Source organism: Helianthus annuus, chromosome 1, assembly GCF_002127325.2.
Source record: "Helianthus annuus cultivar XRQ/B chromosome 1, HanXRQr2.0-SUNRISE, whole genome shotgun sequence".
NCBI classification, from domain to species: Eukaryota; Viridiplantae; Streptophyta; class Magnoliopsida; order Asterales; family Asteraceae; genus Helianthus; species Helianthus annuus.
The window spans coordinates 49,984,998-50,000,528 of NC_035433.2; the positions used below are offsets into that span (position 1 = coordinate 49,984,998).

The window sequence follows — 15,531 nt, forward strand, 5'->3', positions numbered from 1 at the left end:
TTAGGTTTTGCTTTTTCCAGCGGTGGAGCTTGGAATTCCAGGGGTTCCTCTATGTCAGCAATATAACCAGTAAAGTCGTGGGAGACTTCAATTGGTACTGGGTAGAGGTTGAGATTCTGAAATGCTTCCGATATCTCATTCATGCTGGATAGCATATATGCAAAATGCACAAAAATACTAAGTTAAAACTTTGGAACAAAGTTTAATAAATAAACATTGAAGTTTTTATTGCATACTAATTTGTACAGAGATAACAGGAAAGAGAACACACTAGGATTGATTTATTTATTTACGGAGTAGCAGTTTTCTACTAGTTCAGGTTTATTGGTAATCTAAAGGTTTGCGTTTTCTGCTACGGTAGCTAGCATATAAAGATTTGCCCATTTTTCATCTAATTTATCTTCCCAAGGTGGATTATTGCCTAATTCCTGAATTTCTGGATTAAACCTCACTTTCTTGACTTGGGGTTTCTTTATTTTCTCCTGTCCCTTCCTAAGAATCGAATTTCTTTTATCTGGGGTGAGAGGATTTTCATAGTTTGCCTTACAGATAAAAATCCCTTCTTCTAGATCTGCTGGGTGTTTGGAGGAAGAGGTTCCTTTTTCTGTGGGTGTAGTGTCTAATTTGTGGTAGATAGCAGAAAGCTTTTGTTTACCCATACTGTAGCTAACAAATAACCAGTTAATAAAACACATAATCACAGAATGGCAATTAATAGAATTAAGTATTTTGTTAAATACTTTATTTAAATTAGTAATAGGCTTAAATCAGTGGCTTGATCAGTGGCTCTGATACCACCTTTTCCTGTCACGGCCCTCAGCCCCGGTTTGACCCGGTTCAAGAGCCGCGAGGCAGGAATCCCGTGGTATCTAATTTAGGCAACAGCGGAAGTCTTTTTAATACAGGATCTTTTAATATTAAAAATACCCGTTTAATATATTACATAAAGTTAGGGATAAATTCCCATAATTTACAATAGTATGATTTCGCAAGGAAATCTTTTATTTCTCAAAACATGTTTCTTTATTTATTCAATTGAGCCACTTCTCGGAGCTTGTAGTGCTTCACGGCACTTTTCTTGGATCATAACAGATCACCTGAAACATGTTTGAAAAAGGTTTTGTCAGCGGGGAAATACTGAGTGAATCATTCATTTTGCAGAAAATCATACGGTTGTTATAATTTACAGTATTAAGAGCGATTACAATGTTTCTGATATCAAACCAACTACCCACGGTACTTTACCACTCGACCCATTGGCCCACCTGTCCAATGGTGTCTGTGATTATGGTCATATCACCCAATGGCTGCCCCAATGGTGAAGATTATCAAGTAATGTATAGAAAACCCCACATACCGGCTATAACTTGGTGATTACAAAGACTTAATCCCTGTAATTATAACTTTGAAAATAACCTGGAGTTTTGTAAAACAGTTGATAAAAAGAGAATGACTCACATTTTAGATTTAACGAGCAAAGTATAAGCCTACTGATTTGCCTTGATTAACCTAATTTAACAATAATGCACACACAAACGGGTTAGTAACTAATACAGCAGTTACGACAATTCACGAGATTAAACCCTCACAATGATTTACAAGTGCAATACTTAATAATTCAACGGATTCACGACGAATAACAGAGCATAGTCCGAATTCGAACAACACTCAAATATTCAAGTCGAAATCACGACGAATAATCAAAGTACAAGCTCAATTTGAGCAGCACTCGGACAATCGTTGGATAGTTATAATCGATCGGACGTTGAATCGTAATAGCGATCGAGTTATTACCCTGATTGCGGTAGCACTTCGTGATTGTGTGTGTTTAATTGTACTGTTTCAGCTATAACTCTACGTACAGACTGAGAATTTCCGTCGTTTCAAACATAGAATTCAAGTGCCAATATCTGCTATTTATACTGATTTTTGGACACTCTTACGGACCGTAAGCCATTTCCCTTAAGGTCCGTAAGGGAAGCAGTCTAAATATAGGGTGGCTAGGTTCGGGACTAGGCTTGCTGAATTGACACTTTTCTCAAACGAATTTTAGACAGCAAGTATTATAGATAATCGTCAACTAGGGTTTACCCCCCTGAGTTTTAGGGGCCCTGATCCTGATTCCGATTGTTCTGAAAATTTTAGGGTTAATGCAGAATTACTTGGGTGTCTTAATTAAGGTTTCCTTAATAGATAATTATCATCCTAATTATTGATTTTAGTGGGAGTTGTTACAGTTGACAAGATAAGCTACATCTATCTCGCTATTCTTAAAAGCCATTTGTTGATCCGACCTCTGTTTCACCTCTTGCAATAAAGTTATCCGTTCCTCAATAGTGCCCGAAGCGATTATTTTAACCACTTTAACTTCTTCTGACTGCCCAATCCGATGAACACGGGCCATTGCTTGCTCTTCTAGAGCTACGTCCAACCACGGTTCCATGAAGTAGATTCTGGTGGCAACAGTTAGATTTATGCCCATGCCTGCAGCCCGAAGGCTGGCCAACAAAACCACTGGCACACCCTGTCTTGAAACACCAAATTCTTCAATCACCTTCGCACGTCTTTTTGCACTCATAAGACCATCCAAGCGCAGGGTTGCGAATCCTGCCTTTTTAGCGGCTCTTCAAGAAAAACTAGCAATGTACGAAATTGAGAAAACATGACTAATTTAATAGATGGGTTGTCGGTTGTAGAATCGACTAGAAGGTTCAACAGGGCGGATACTTTGGATGAAGGACGTTGACACCAGGATTTCATCATCTCAAGGGTTTGTTTGGGTGGTGGAGAGTATATGTCGAATTTTGATAATCGACGGCGGCAAAGAGGGCATAGTGAAACGGAACGGTTTATGACCTTGGTTATACAGTTTTCGCAGAACATATGAGAACAAGACGTGATAATAATTTGTGTTGAAGGAGATAGGCAAATCGGGCATTCAAAGGCTTCATCCTTTGTAGTAGGGTGACAAGCTTGTTAAGAAGAACCGGGTTGTTCGATGCATCTGAAATTATGGAATGAAACAGAATATGATTATTACTTTCAAAGATTAAAATATGCGAACATAATAAAATGAACAGTCACAATTCAAAAGTTGTCACACGAACAAGTAACCTTACATATTGGCTAAACTAGAGATGGAAAATGGGTGGGTCAGGGGCTAGGTAATGGGTCAAGACATAATTTTGGTATCATCAAATTGGGTCAAGCTGAAATTCCTTTCATCCATTTCTTAATAACTAATTACTATGTTTAATATGATTTCGTAAAAGGCAGTTGTCGACTTAACATTATGAACCTTCAATGGATTCGCACTACAAACCCCCCATGAAGTACCCAATTACGTATAAGTTATGATATAAAGACCTAATAATTGTTTTTAATAAATAAACATGTCAACCCGCGAGCCTATACGTCTACCTGAACATGATGTGTTTAGCTATATGCACTTGACCTGAAAGTGACTAGGACCCGTCTAAACTAAACCCAAACCCCCAAAGTGTCATGTTAGAAGTTGACACCCCTATTGTACTCATAAAGTATAATCTTTAGACAATAATCTAGTTTTATAAACAAAACAATTTCGTAGGTTTGTATGTATTAATAATTACATACCCGAATCAACATGTTATATGCCCTTAACTATAAGGTTTTAAGGTTTTATTAGAATAATTCCTCTATATTCAGCAATGGAATAACGTCAATGATATTTAGCGTCTAAGTGGAAAAGTAAATAAAGTGAAAATAATTACCTTTAAAGTTGGAGATTGGAATTGATGCTAAAACATCGAAAGGAACCAATTCTCAATGTGTGTGGCGAAGCCATGATATGATGCTTATAACCATTGAGTGATTTTTTGTTACACTCCTTTTTGCAATATAATTTTCAACATATATCTTGGCCCTCGCTTCAACATCATCATACAATTTTCGCTCCTCTGCAGAAAGCGCCACATTGCACATACGGATCGTCTTTGGAGGCAACACAATATGAATCTTTTCTTTTGTACGCCTCAAAGAGACTGTTGCCATTAACGCCTAACATATTGAAAGAAACAACATTTTTGGAAGCTCGTTGTTATGATTGGGTCAATACAGGTTATGAATTACCCATAACAAGTCAAATTTGCCAAATCAAAAATATATTTTAAATAATTAGATTACCAATAATATTGTAATGATGATATATTTTCTTAATCACTTGTAACACATCTAACTATCTCTAGAAAACCAATACCAACCCGAGCCATTTCGACCCATAGTAAAAGGAACCCATTTGAACCCAAAACAACTCCCACATTTTCCCATATCTAAAAGTATAACAGGCATCAAGTCTAAAGGTTGCCACATAATTATTTTTTTTACCTATTTAAATAATTAGATTACCATTGATATTGTAATGTAATGATACAAGTCCTTAATCCCATGTAACACATCCAACTATTTCTAAAAAAAACCAATACCATTCCAACCCATTTCGACCCATAGTAAAAGCAACCCGTTTGAACCCAAACAACTCCCACATTCTGCCATCTCTAAAAGCATAATAGACATCAAGTCTAAAGGTTGCCACAGATTTATAATTTTTACCTGCAGCCTTGAGAGCCCATTTGCATTCCCTCTAGCAATTGGGCATTGCACCAAGTCATCCCAATAGCTTTTAGTCGAAAACGGGTAGAACCTTAAGAACACCATGGGAAAGAATAAATCCATTGAACGATTTTGCAACGATGTCCCAGTCACAACCCATCTAAATCTTGAATTCAACTTAGTCAAAACAACACTTTTTTTTTGACCCGTAATCCTTAATTATATGCGGCGCTTCATCCAATATGATACGCCACCACTCCATTCTCTTTAAGGGATGATGCCACCAATCATCTTCCCAACTTAACGTGCTATATGTTGTTAACACTATATCATACTTTTGAAGCTCGATAATAGCCGCTGAAATCAAGTTATTCAAAATTCAAATTGTGTTGACTAATATTTAATGTTCGATTGTATTTTTGTAAAGGAGTTTATTACTCCTAATTTTATGTACAGCAAATCATGTATATATTGGAATGATTGTAAATAAGATATATACAACATTTGACTTTCTCATGGTATCAGCCAGAGAAACAAAAACCTAAAATACCTTTTACGCCTCCTTCTCCTTTTTCTAAATCTTCTTCCCTGTTCCACCTACCTCCTTCTTTCAGCCATGACAAGTCCCTCAACCTCAGACCAAACAACCACTCCCCTTCACACTCTTCTTCACCTAATCACAATCAAGCTCTCATCCACAAACTATCTACTCTGGAAGAACCAGGTGCACCCAGTTCTCTCCTACCTCAACCTGGTCAGTCACATCGATGGTACCTCTCAAGCCCCACCAGAATCCATCACGAATGATGGCAAGACTGAACCCAACCCAAAATTTCAAACCTGGAAAGAGGCTGACCAACGTGTCCTTTTGCTGCTTCACTCCACACTCACCGAGGAGGCCATGGCCGAGGCTATCGGCCACACCTCGGCTCATCAGGTTTGGCGTGCACTTGAACACGCATACAGCCATCATTCCACGGAGAGGATGCACACTCTTCGTGACTCCCTTCGACAACTCCAGAAAGGTAATTCCTCTGTTTCGGACTATGGCCGAAAATTCAAGTTGTTGTGTGACCAGTTGGCCGCCATTGGCCACTCGGTTTCTGATGAAGATAAGCGGCATTGGTTCTTATGTGGATTAGGCTCTTCTTTCGAAACCTTCTCCACCGCCCAAAGAATGGTCCATCCGGCTCCTCCGTTTTGTGATATCCTTGACCAAGCCACAAATCATGAAATTTTTCTTCAAACAATTAACACCCAAACCACTCCTCAAGCAGCCTTTTCAGCCCACACAAATCGCCCATCAAACCGAACCCAAACTCACTCCTCTCGTGACTCGTCTCGTGGCAGGTTTCGTGGTTCTTCCTCGAACCGTGGTCGCTTCCAACAAAATAGGAGACCACCTCACTGTCAACTATGCCGAAAGGATGGGCATTATGCAAACGCCTGTCCAAATCTTGCTACTTATGCCCAACGGGCTACCCCACTGGATGCTCATCTAGCCCAAGCCTTTAACGCCCAATGCAATGTTAATCCAGATTGGACAGCCGATTCTGGTGCTACAACCCACATGCTTCGATCCACTGATGGTCTCGATGAAGCACACAATAACACGGGTAATACATTTGTCACTTTTGGTAATGGAGAATCATTACCGGTCACCAAAATTGGTAACTCTAAACTTAACAATATACCATTACAAAACGTTCTTGTGGTACCAAACATCACACGAAATCTACTTTCCATTAGTAGGTTAACAAATGATTCCCCAGTTGATGTCTTATTTTCTAATCATTTTTTTCATATCCAGGACCGAAAAACAGCGGTGGTCCTTGCTAGAGGTACATGTGAAAATGGTTTTTATGTCCTCTCCCAAAGTCACAAGTCTCTCGTTGCTGCCCTTGCCGCTCCTCATCTTCGTGCTTCTTTTGATAAATGGCATAGCCGTTTAGGCCATGTCTCGTTTGATGTCATTTCAATTTTAAATAAACTTGGACAAGGGTTTATGTTGTAAATAAGATATATACAACATTTGACTTTCTCACTCGAAAACATCTTGAGTCCTTTGCCCATAGTACAAATAGAATTTCAACCTTTTACATTTAGTGTGCTCTGCTAGTTGGGTTTGCCAAGTTGCAACCACAGATGGCGGATAAACAATTAATGTGATTTTTGGGGCAACCTGGCCTGTATACTCATCTGCTTTCCATTTTCTACTAGCCCTTCTTGATCTTTCAAGAGTCGGGTTAACAAATGTCCCATTTTCAACTTCGGCTTTTACATCATTTGAAGCAGTATATTTATCCAAAGCGATCAAAGTTAGAATAGTGAGAGTTTTACCCAATCCCGTGTGGCGTGCAAAGATCCCACCACGTAACGGGTTAGGGCGTCTATCAGTATGGTAATCCGTTAAGACGTTCATGTAACCATGGTCGTTATGCTCCCAAAATGCTAGCAATTCATCTGAGTTCTCACGATGGTACAACCAATACAGTGCTTGTTTTTGGTGGAGAAAAAGATCAGGTAATATGATATCTGATGGGGGATCGATTACTCCACTGACAGCATTTTGACTCAGATGCTTGCCAACCAACTTAAATATCTCGTCCAAATTACTCTTTTTCTTCTTCTCTTCCACTACAACTGCCTTAGAACTACTGCACTGCAGATTCCTTTCAGACAACACACACAACCCTTTTCTCAAGAACGCCAATCTGACGGTTTCAAAGGCTTCCGGTTTGGCGAAAACATGAACAAGACAGGGGATAGTGTAGTGAACGAAATGTTCAGGGATTTCGGGTAAACTTCCTTCCACATGAACCAAATTGGAGTCGATTAAAGGGGCAAGCACATCAGCTGCCTTCTTTTCAATACGGCCAACTTCAAATCCTAGAGCATCGAAGACTTTAATGGCGTTTGGGTCGTAGCGATTAAGGGGTTCTCGAAAGAGAACGACCTTCTCGCCGCCACTTATACCGCCGCGATAGCCCTGTAGTCCAACAATGTTCGTGTTAATGATGAAGGTTTCAGAATGGAATGACGGTGACGATGATAGTAGATCATCATCGTCGCCGGAAACGAGAGGCGAACGATCAAGACTCATTTCGTACATTCAGGGGAGAAGATTCCGGTCACTAACGACTAAGCTATGATAATTGATGAAACAGAATGAAATGATTCTTGAATCTTGATTCTTGAATATATATATATAGGGAAGGGTTCATTGGGGAACACTAAAAAAGTGGGGAACAGGGGAACATGGGCATTTTTGTCCAAAAAAAAATCTAATACGCCACCATATTCAAACAGAAACCTTCCACACACTTTGAAACCCTAGCTTCTCTCCGAGTCACCGTCATACGCCGCCACCATCACCACCACCACTACAATACGCCACCAGCATCAGCGAACGCAAACATTAAACACCACCAGCAACAACCACGGCAATTTAATAGAAGGTCTAGCACCATCCGTGTTCAATTTTTCAGATTTCGGCTGAGATTTTTCGAATCTACATCAATAATCTACATATTTTTCAGAGCTGCTTGCGAAAAACTATTACAAAACTTTAGTTGTTGTCGATTTTGACTGAGATCTATGCAAAATTAGTTTCTAGGGTTACAGATCTTAAATCTCAGTTTAAAGGTATCATTTATTTGCGAATATCAATTAAGTTTTATTTAATTTAACCTGATTATATGAAATTATGATTATATGTATATTTATGTTTCTGTTTTGTAGCTTTTTTAGAAATTTTTTTTAACATGTTAATAATTTTTAATTAAATTTGATTTATATAGAGATGTGTTATATATAACATTTTAAATAACGTTCTATGTACGTTTCATTCTTTTCATTGATTCTTTGCAGTTTAACCTCTAGATTTTGCTCTTAAGTTGATTTAGTTGTGTGTAATTTCATTATTCTAATTGCAGTTAATGTACTTTGATGTGTGTGTATGTGCAATTTGATTTTATGTTTATTATTATTCTCTGAAAATGCCTGATATTTTTATTGATGTTGTTGTTAGTAATGCATCATTATGCGCGCATTTTAAAACAAAGTTAAGTGTTAACTGTATTGTCTAACTGTTTGATTAATATGTTATATTAATCAATGGGAGAAGAAGTGAGAATAACTGACTATGACGTCAGCAACGACGACGATGACGATCGAGTTTCAGAGTGGTTGCTAGGGTTACCTACCGTCCATGATCTGATGTCGTAGTCGCAGTCGCTGGTTCCGGCGGAGCTAGCAAGGGCGTTCAGCATCTCGCAAGTACCTCACCTGAGCATGATTGACGTCAATCGCGCTTCGCAGAACACTTTATCAAATCTGAAAAAATTATTCAATACCGGTTTTTCCAACGGTTTGTTTAACGGTTTTAAGTCGTTTGGTAAGGAGAGAGCTAATGAAATGTTTATCGAAGGTGAGGAAACGGTTGATCTGACCGGAGACAGTTCGGATTTGAGGAAATTGAGGCGAGTTGACAGCGGCAATGGAGGCGGTGGTGCTGGTGGTGGTGGAGAGGAAGCTGATTCGTCGGCTAGGACGTCGAAAAGACCGCGTTTAGTGTGGACACCACAATTGAACAAGCGGTTTGTGGACGTTGTGGCGCATTTAGGTGTGAAAAAAATGGTTCTGAAAACGATTATGCAGTTGATGAATGTTGAAGGATTGACACATGAGAATGCTGCTAGTCATTTGCAGAAGTATAGGTTGTATTTGAAGCCGATGCAGGGGTTGTCGAATGAAGGACCTTCGTCTTCGGATCATTTGTTTGCGTCGACTCCTGTTCCGCAGAGTTTACAGGAGTCTAGTGGGAATGGGAATAATGTGCAAATTCCAATGCCTTATCCGCCTCACATGGTGCCTATGCCTTACACGCAGCAGCCACAGATGGTGCAGGCGTTTGAGTCGCATTCGAATCCGTTTAATATGATGATGCACCAAAGGGATTGGTCTGGGAATAAATATGCTTATCAGGACCGTATGACTAATGATAAATAGAAAATATATGTAATGTTAAATGGAAATTTATCCAACCAAAAAAGAGAGGTAACTATTTAACTAATGCAGCTGTTTTATAGTTTATACCAAGTATGATTGGCTTGAGTTATTATTATTTTGCCCTTTTTCAGTGAGTAAGATAGATGTCTTGATGAATCATATATTGCTTAATATTATAATTTATCATTTGTTTATTAACTTTGTACTAGTATAACTGTTTGATTAATATGTTCATGCATTAATATGTGCACACCCTTGACTAAGCAGTAATTATACTAAATGTTTTGCCTAAAGTATTTGAAATACCCAACAGAATGGTGGAGATTCGGGTGATAATGTGAAAGGTCTTAAGAAGGAAACCGAGGCAAAGATTCAACATCTAAACACAAAAGCTGATATAATTTCAGATGATGTTGTTGACATGCTTCTTAAGAATGTCACCTCTGTCATATATTGAATTTTAATTGACTTAAAACCTGAGAAAAGTGTCATTAACATATTATGTGCATGTTTTTATTCTGTTACCTTAGTCGATTAGCAATGTTCGGGCTTGGGCTCGTTTACTAAACGAGTTTGTTTTTAGGCTCGGGCTAGAGCTTGTTTAAGCTCGGCTCATTCAAGATTTTTTCGAGCTGAGCTCGAGTATCTCAGCTCGTTTACACCCCTATTGGGAACCCTCGTATTAGAGGGCTAATGACACTACTTATTAGGTCTCTAGCATGTGACAACCCAATATTTAGCAAACCGCGCCCGTAATCTTATAAGGCCGAGTGTAGTGAGTGATAGTTGTAGTTCCTATTTAATTATGTGGTATATGCAGTGCCCTCCTCTTTGTGTTCATTTTTTTTTTTAATTTAGGGCAGCTTCTAACTGATGCGATTAAGATGTTTTTGGGTTTTGTTCATAACTAAATGGGTCAAATTCTGGACTGGATAATGCTGGTATGGCGAGTGTACTTTTGATACGTGGAATACATGTTGAATTTTCAGCAGCAGGCTAAAAGATACATGTTAAATGAGCGTTTTCCTTGATCAACTAAACTCGATTGAAAATTATTTGACCAAACATGTTAAAATAATTTTTGTACGATAAACTTTAACATGTTAAATGAGAGTTTGCGTTGATCAACTAGGTGCGATTGAACTTTATTTAACCAAATTATATATTGAATTTCGGCCTAGAGTTCAAAATACTTAAATAAAGTTTTGTGTGTAGTCTATGCGGGCCTAAAATAATAAAATAAATTAATTTAACATGTTCAAAAAACGTTTGCATTGATCAACTAAACTTGATTTGACTTTATTTGAACAAACATATTAAAATAAGTTTTGTACAATAAACATTAACATGATAAAAGGTTGACTTGTTCTACTAGGTTTGATTTAAATTTATTTGACCAAATTATATATTAAATTCTGGATAAGGGTTTAAAATACTAAAATAAAGTTTTGTATGGAGTTTATGCGGGCTCAAAATATTAAAATAAATTAATTTAACATGTTAAAGAAAAGTTTGCATTGATCAACTAAACTTGATTCGACTTTATTTGACCAAACATGTTAAAATAAATATTGTACCATAAACTTTAACACGTTAAATGAGAGTTTCCCTTGATCTACAAGGTTCAATTTTACTTTATTTGACCAAATTATAAATTAAATTTTGGATTAGAGTTTAAAATACTAAAATAAAGTTTTGTAGAGTTTATGCTGGCTAAAAATATTAAAATAAATAGATCTAACATGTTAAATGAGCGTTTACATTAATCAACTAAACTCGATTCGAATTTATTTTACCAAACATGTTAAGATAAATTTTGTACGATAAACTTTAAAATGTTAAATAAGAGTTTGCATTGATCAATTAGGTGCGATTTAACTTTATTTAACCAAATTATAAATTGAATTTCGGCCTAGAGTCCAAAATATAAAAATAAAGTTTTGTGTGTAGTTTATGGGTGCTCAAAATATTAAAATAAATTAATTTAACATGTTAAAGAAAAGTTTGCTTTGATCAACTAAACTTGATTCGACTTTATTTGACCAAACATGTTAAAATAAATTTTGTACAATGAACTTTAACACGTTAAATGGGAGTTTTCATTGATCTACAAGGTTCGATTTAACTTTATTTGACCAAATTATAAATTAAATTTTGGATTAGAGTTTAAAATACTAAAATAAAGTTTTGTATAGAGTTTATGCTGGCTAAAAATATTAAAATAAATAAATCTAACATGTTAAATGAGCGTTTGCATTGATCAACTAAACTCGATTTGAATTTATTTGACCAAACATGTTAAAATAAGTTTTGTTCGATAAACTTTAAAATGTTAAATGAGAGTTTGCCTTGATCTACAAAGTTCGATTTAACTTTATTTGGCCAAATTATATATTAAATTTTGGAATAGAGTATAAAATACTAAAATAAAGTTTTTTGTGAAGTTTATACGGGCTTAAAATATTAAAATAATTTAATTTAACATGTTATATGAGCGTTTACGTTGATCAACTAAACCCGATTGAAAATTATTTGACGAAACATGTTAAAATAATTTTTGTACGATAAATTTTAACATCTTAAACGAGAGTTTACGTTGATCAACTAGGTACGATTCAACTTTATTTAACCAAATATATATTGAATTTCGGCCTAAAGTTCAAAATACTTAAATAAAGTTTTTTGTGCAGTCCATGCGGGCTCAAAATAATAAAATAAAATAATTTAACATGTTAAAAAGACGTTTGCATTGATCAGCTAAACTTGATTTGACTTTATTTGAACAAACATATTAAGATAAGTTTTGTACAATAAATTTTAACATGATGAAAGGTTGACTTGTTCTACTAGGTTCGATTTAAATTTATTTGACCAAATTAAATATTAAGTTCTGGATAAGAGTTTAAAATACTAAAATAAAGTTTTGTATGGAGTTTATGCGGGCTCAAAATATTAAAATACATTAATTTAACATGTTAAAGAAAAGTTTGCATTGATCAACTAAACTTGATTCGACTTTATTTGACCAAACATGTTAAAATAAGTTTTGTATAATAAACTGTAACACGTTAAATGAGAGTTTGTCTTGATCTACAAGGTTCAATTTAACTTTATTTGACCAAAATATAAATTAAATTTCGGTTAGAGTTTAAAATACTAAAATAAAGTTTTGTCTAGAGTTTATGCTGGCTAAAAATATTAAAATAAAAAAAAATCTAACATGTTAAATGAGCGTCTACATTGATCAACTAAACTCGATTCGAATTTATTGACAAAACATTTTAAGATAAGTTTTATACGATAAACTTTAACATGTTAAATGAGAGTTTAAATTGATCAACTAGGTGTGAATCAACTTTTTTTAACCAAATTATATATTGAATTTCGGCGTAGAATCCAAAATATTAAAATAAAATTTTGCGTAAAGTTTATGCGGGCTCAAAATATTAAAATAAATTAATTTAACATGTTAAAGAAAAGTTTGCATTGATCAACTAAACTTGATTCGACTTTATTTGACCAAACATGTTAAAATAAGTTTTGTACAATAAACTTTACAATGTTAAATGAGAGTTTGCCTTGATCTACTAGGTTCGATTTAACTTTATTTGACCAAATTATATATTAAATTTTGGATTAGGATATAAAATACTAAAATAAAGTTTTGTGTGGAGTTTAAGCGGGCTTAAAATATTAAAATAAATAAATTTAACATGTTAAATGAGCGTTTACATTGATCAACTAAACTCGATTGAAATTTATTTGACCAAACATGTTAAAATAATTTTTGTACGATAAAATTTAACATGTTAAATGAGAGTTTGCGTTGATCAACTAGGTGCGATTCAACTTTATTTAACCAAATTATATATTTAATTTCGGCCTAGAGTTCAAAATACTTAAATAAAGTTTTGTATGTAGTCTATGCAGCTCAAAATAATAAAATAAATTAATTTAACATGTTAAAAAAACGTTTGGATTGATCATCTAAACTTGATTTGACTTTATTTGAACAAACATATTAAGATAAGTTTTGTACAATAAACTTTAACATGATGAAAGGTTAACTTGTTCTACTAGGTTCGATTTAAATTTATTTGACCAAATTATATATTAAATTCTGGATAAAAGTTTAAAATACTAAAATAAAGTTTTATATGGAGTTAATGCAGGCTAAAAATATTAAAATAAATTAATTTAACATGTTAAAGAAAAGTTTTCATTGATCAACTAAACTTGATTCGACTTTATTTGACCAAACATGTTAAAATAAGTTTTGTAAAATAAACTTTATGATGTTAAATGAGAGTTTACCTTGATCTACTAGGTTCGATTTAACTTTATTTAACCAAATTATAAATTAAATTTTGGATTAGAGTTTAAAATACTAAAATAAAGTTTTGTGCAGAGTTTATGTTGGCTAAAAATATTAAAATAAATAAATCTAACATGTTAAATTTAGAGCGTTTACATTGATCAACTAAACTCGATTCGAATTTATTTGAACAAACATTTTAAGATAAGTTTTGTACGATAAACTTTTACATGTTAAATGAGAGTTTAAATTGATCAACTAGGTGTGATTCAACTTTATTTAACCAAATTATATATTGAATTTCGGCGTAGAGTCCAAAATATTAAAATAAACTTTTGTGTGTGGTTTATGCGGGCTCAAAATATTAAAATAAATTAATTTAACATCTTAAAGAAAAGTTTGCATTGATCAACTAAACTTTATTCGACTTTATTTGACCAAATATATTAAAATAAGTTTTGTACAATAAACTTTATCATGTTAAATAAGAGTTTGCCTTGATCTACAAGGTTCGATTTAACTTTATTTGACCAAATTATATATTAAATTTAGGATTAGAGTATAAAATACTAAATAAAGTTTTGTGTAGAGTTTATGCGGGCTTAAAATAATAAAATAAATAAATTTAACATGTTAAATGAGCCTTTACATTGATCAACTAAACTCGATTGAAATTTATTTGACCAAACATGTTAAAATAATTTTTATACGATAAACTTTAACATGTTAAATGAGAGTTTGCGTTGATCAACTAGGTGCGATTCAACTTCATTTAACCAAATTATATATTGAATTTCGGCCTAGAGTTCAAAATACTTAAATACAGTTTTGTGTGTAGTCTATGCGGGCTCAAAATAATAAAATAATTTAATTTAACATGTTAAAAAAACGTTTGCATTGATCAGCTAAACTTGATTTGACTTTATTTGAACAAACATATTAAGATAAGTTTTGTACAATAAACTTTAACAAGATGAAAGGTTGACTTGTTCTACTAGGTTCGATTTAAATTTATTTGACCAAATTATATATTAAATTCTGTATAAGAGTTTTAAATACTAAAATAATGTTCTATTTGGAGTTTAAGCGGGCTAAAAATATTAAAATAAACTAATTTAACATGTTAAAGAAAAGTTTGCATTGATCAACTAAACTTGATTCGACTTTATTTGACCAAATATGTTAAAATAAGTTTTGTACAATAAACTTTATCATGTTAAATGAGAGTTTGCCTTGATCTACTAGGTTCGATTTAACTCTATTTGACCAAATTATAAATTAAGTTTTGGATTAGAGTTTAAAATACTAAAATAAAGTTTTGTGTAGAGTTTATGCTGGCTAAAAATATTAAAATAAATAAATCTAAAATGTTAAATTTAGAGCGTTTACATTGATCAACTAAACTCGTTTCGAATTTATTTGACCAACCATTTTAAGATAAGTTTTGTACGATAAATTTAACATGTTAAATGAGAGTTTAAAATGATCAACTAGGTGTGATTCAACTTTATTTAACCAAATTATATATTGAATTTCGGCGTATAGTCCAAAATATTAAAATAAAGTTTTGTGTGTAGTTTATGCGGGCTCAAAATATTAAAATAAATTAATTTAAC

General features: G+C 34.1%; 2 protein-coding genes and 1 pseudogene across 3 annotated transcripts; 1 reads left to right on the top strand and 2 right to left on the bottom strand.

Annotated features, from left to right (window-relative positions):
- Nucleotides 1-2,832: 2,832 nt before the first annotated feature.
- LOC110936248 (putative SWI/SNF-related matrix-associated actin-dependent regulator of chromatin subfamily A member 3-like 1) lies at nucleotides 2,833-4,935 on the bottom strand. 2 transcript variants are annotated; one of them, XR_002589872.1, is made up of 3 exons: nucleotides 4,591-4,935; nucleotides 3,753-4,038; nucleotides 2,833-3,004 (listed from the first exon to the last, which is right to left on the bottom strand). XR_002589872.1 is itself a non-coding variant. In XM_022178588.1 (2 exons), exons 1-2 carry the CDS (start codon nucleotides 4,711-4,713, stop codon nucleotides 3,805-3,807), a joined length of 357 nt encoding a protein of 118 aa, XP_022034280.1. In that variant the 5' UTR covers nucleotides 4,714-4,935; the 3' UTR covers nucleotides 3,721-3,804. The 2 variants fall into 2 exon arrangements, 1 of the variants encoding a protein (XP_022034280.1); XM_022178588.1 differs by lacking the exon at nucleotides 2,833-3,004 and having other exon boundaries at nucleotides 3,721-4,038.
- A 1,696-nt stretch (nucleotides 4,936-6,631) lies between these two features.
- Nucleotides 6,632-7,693, bottom strand: LOC110888568 (putative SWI/SNF-related matrix-associated actin-dependent regulator of chromatin subfamily A member 3-like 1). Its single transcript, XM_022136112.1, has one exon. The coding sequence runs from the start codon at nucleotides 7,691-7,693 to the stop codon at nucleotides 6,632-6,634; it is 1,062 nt and encodes a 353-aa protein (XP_021991804.1).
- Nucleotides 7,694-8,706: 1,013 nt separating this feature from the next.
- On the top strand, nucleotides 8,707-9,615 carry LOC110936259 (annotated as a pseudogene).
- Nucleotides 9,616-15,531: the final 5,916 nt, after the last annotated feature.

Bases quoted from the DNA above. Each gene is read 5' to 3' on its own strand.
- LOC110888568 (XM_022136112.1), bottom strand. From the start codon at position 7,693: ATGAGTCTTGATCGTTCGCCTCTCGTTTCCGGCGACGATGATGATCTA.
- LOC110936248 (XM_022178588.1), bottom strand. From the start codon at position 4,713: ATGGATTTATTCTTTCCCATGGTGTTCTTAAGGTTCTACCCGTTTTCG. The intron at 4,039-4,590 runs GTAAAAATTATA...TCAATATGTTAG, and splicing joins ATGGGCTCTCAAGGCTGCAG to GCGTTAATGGCAACAGTCTC.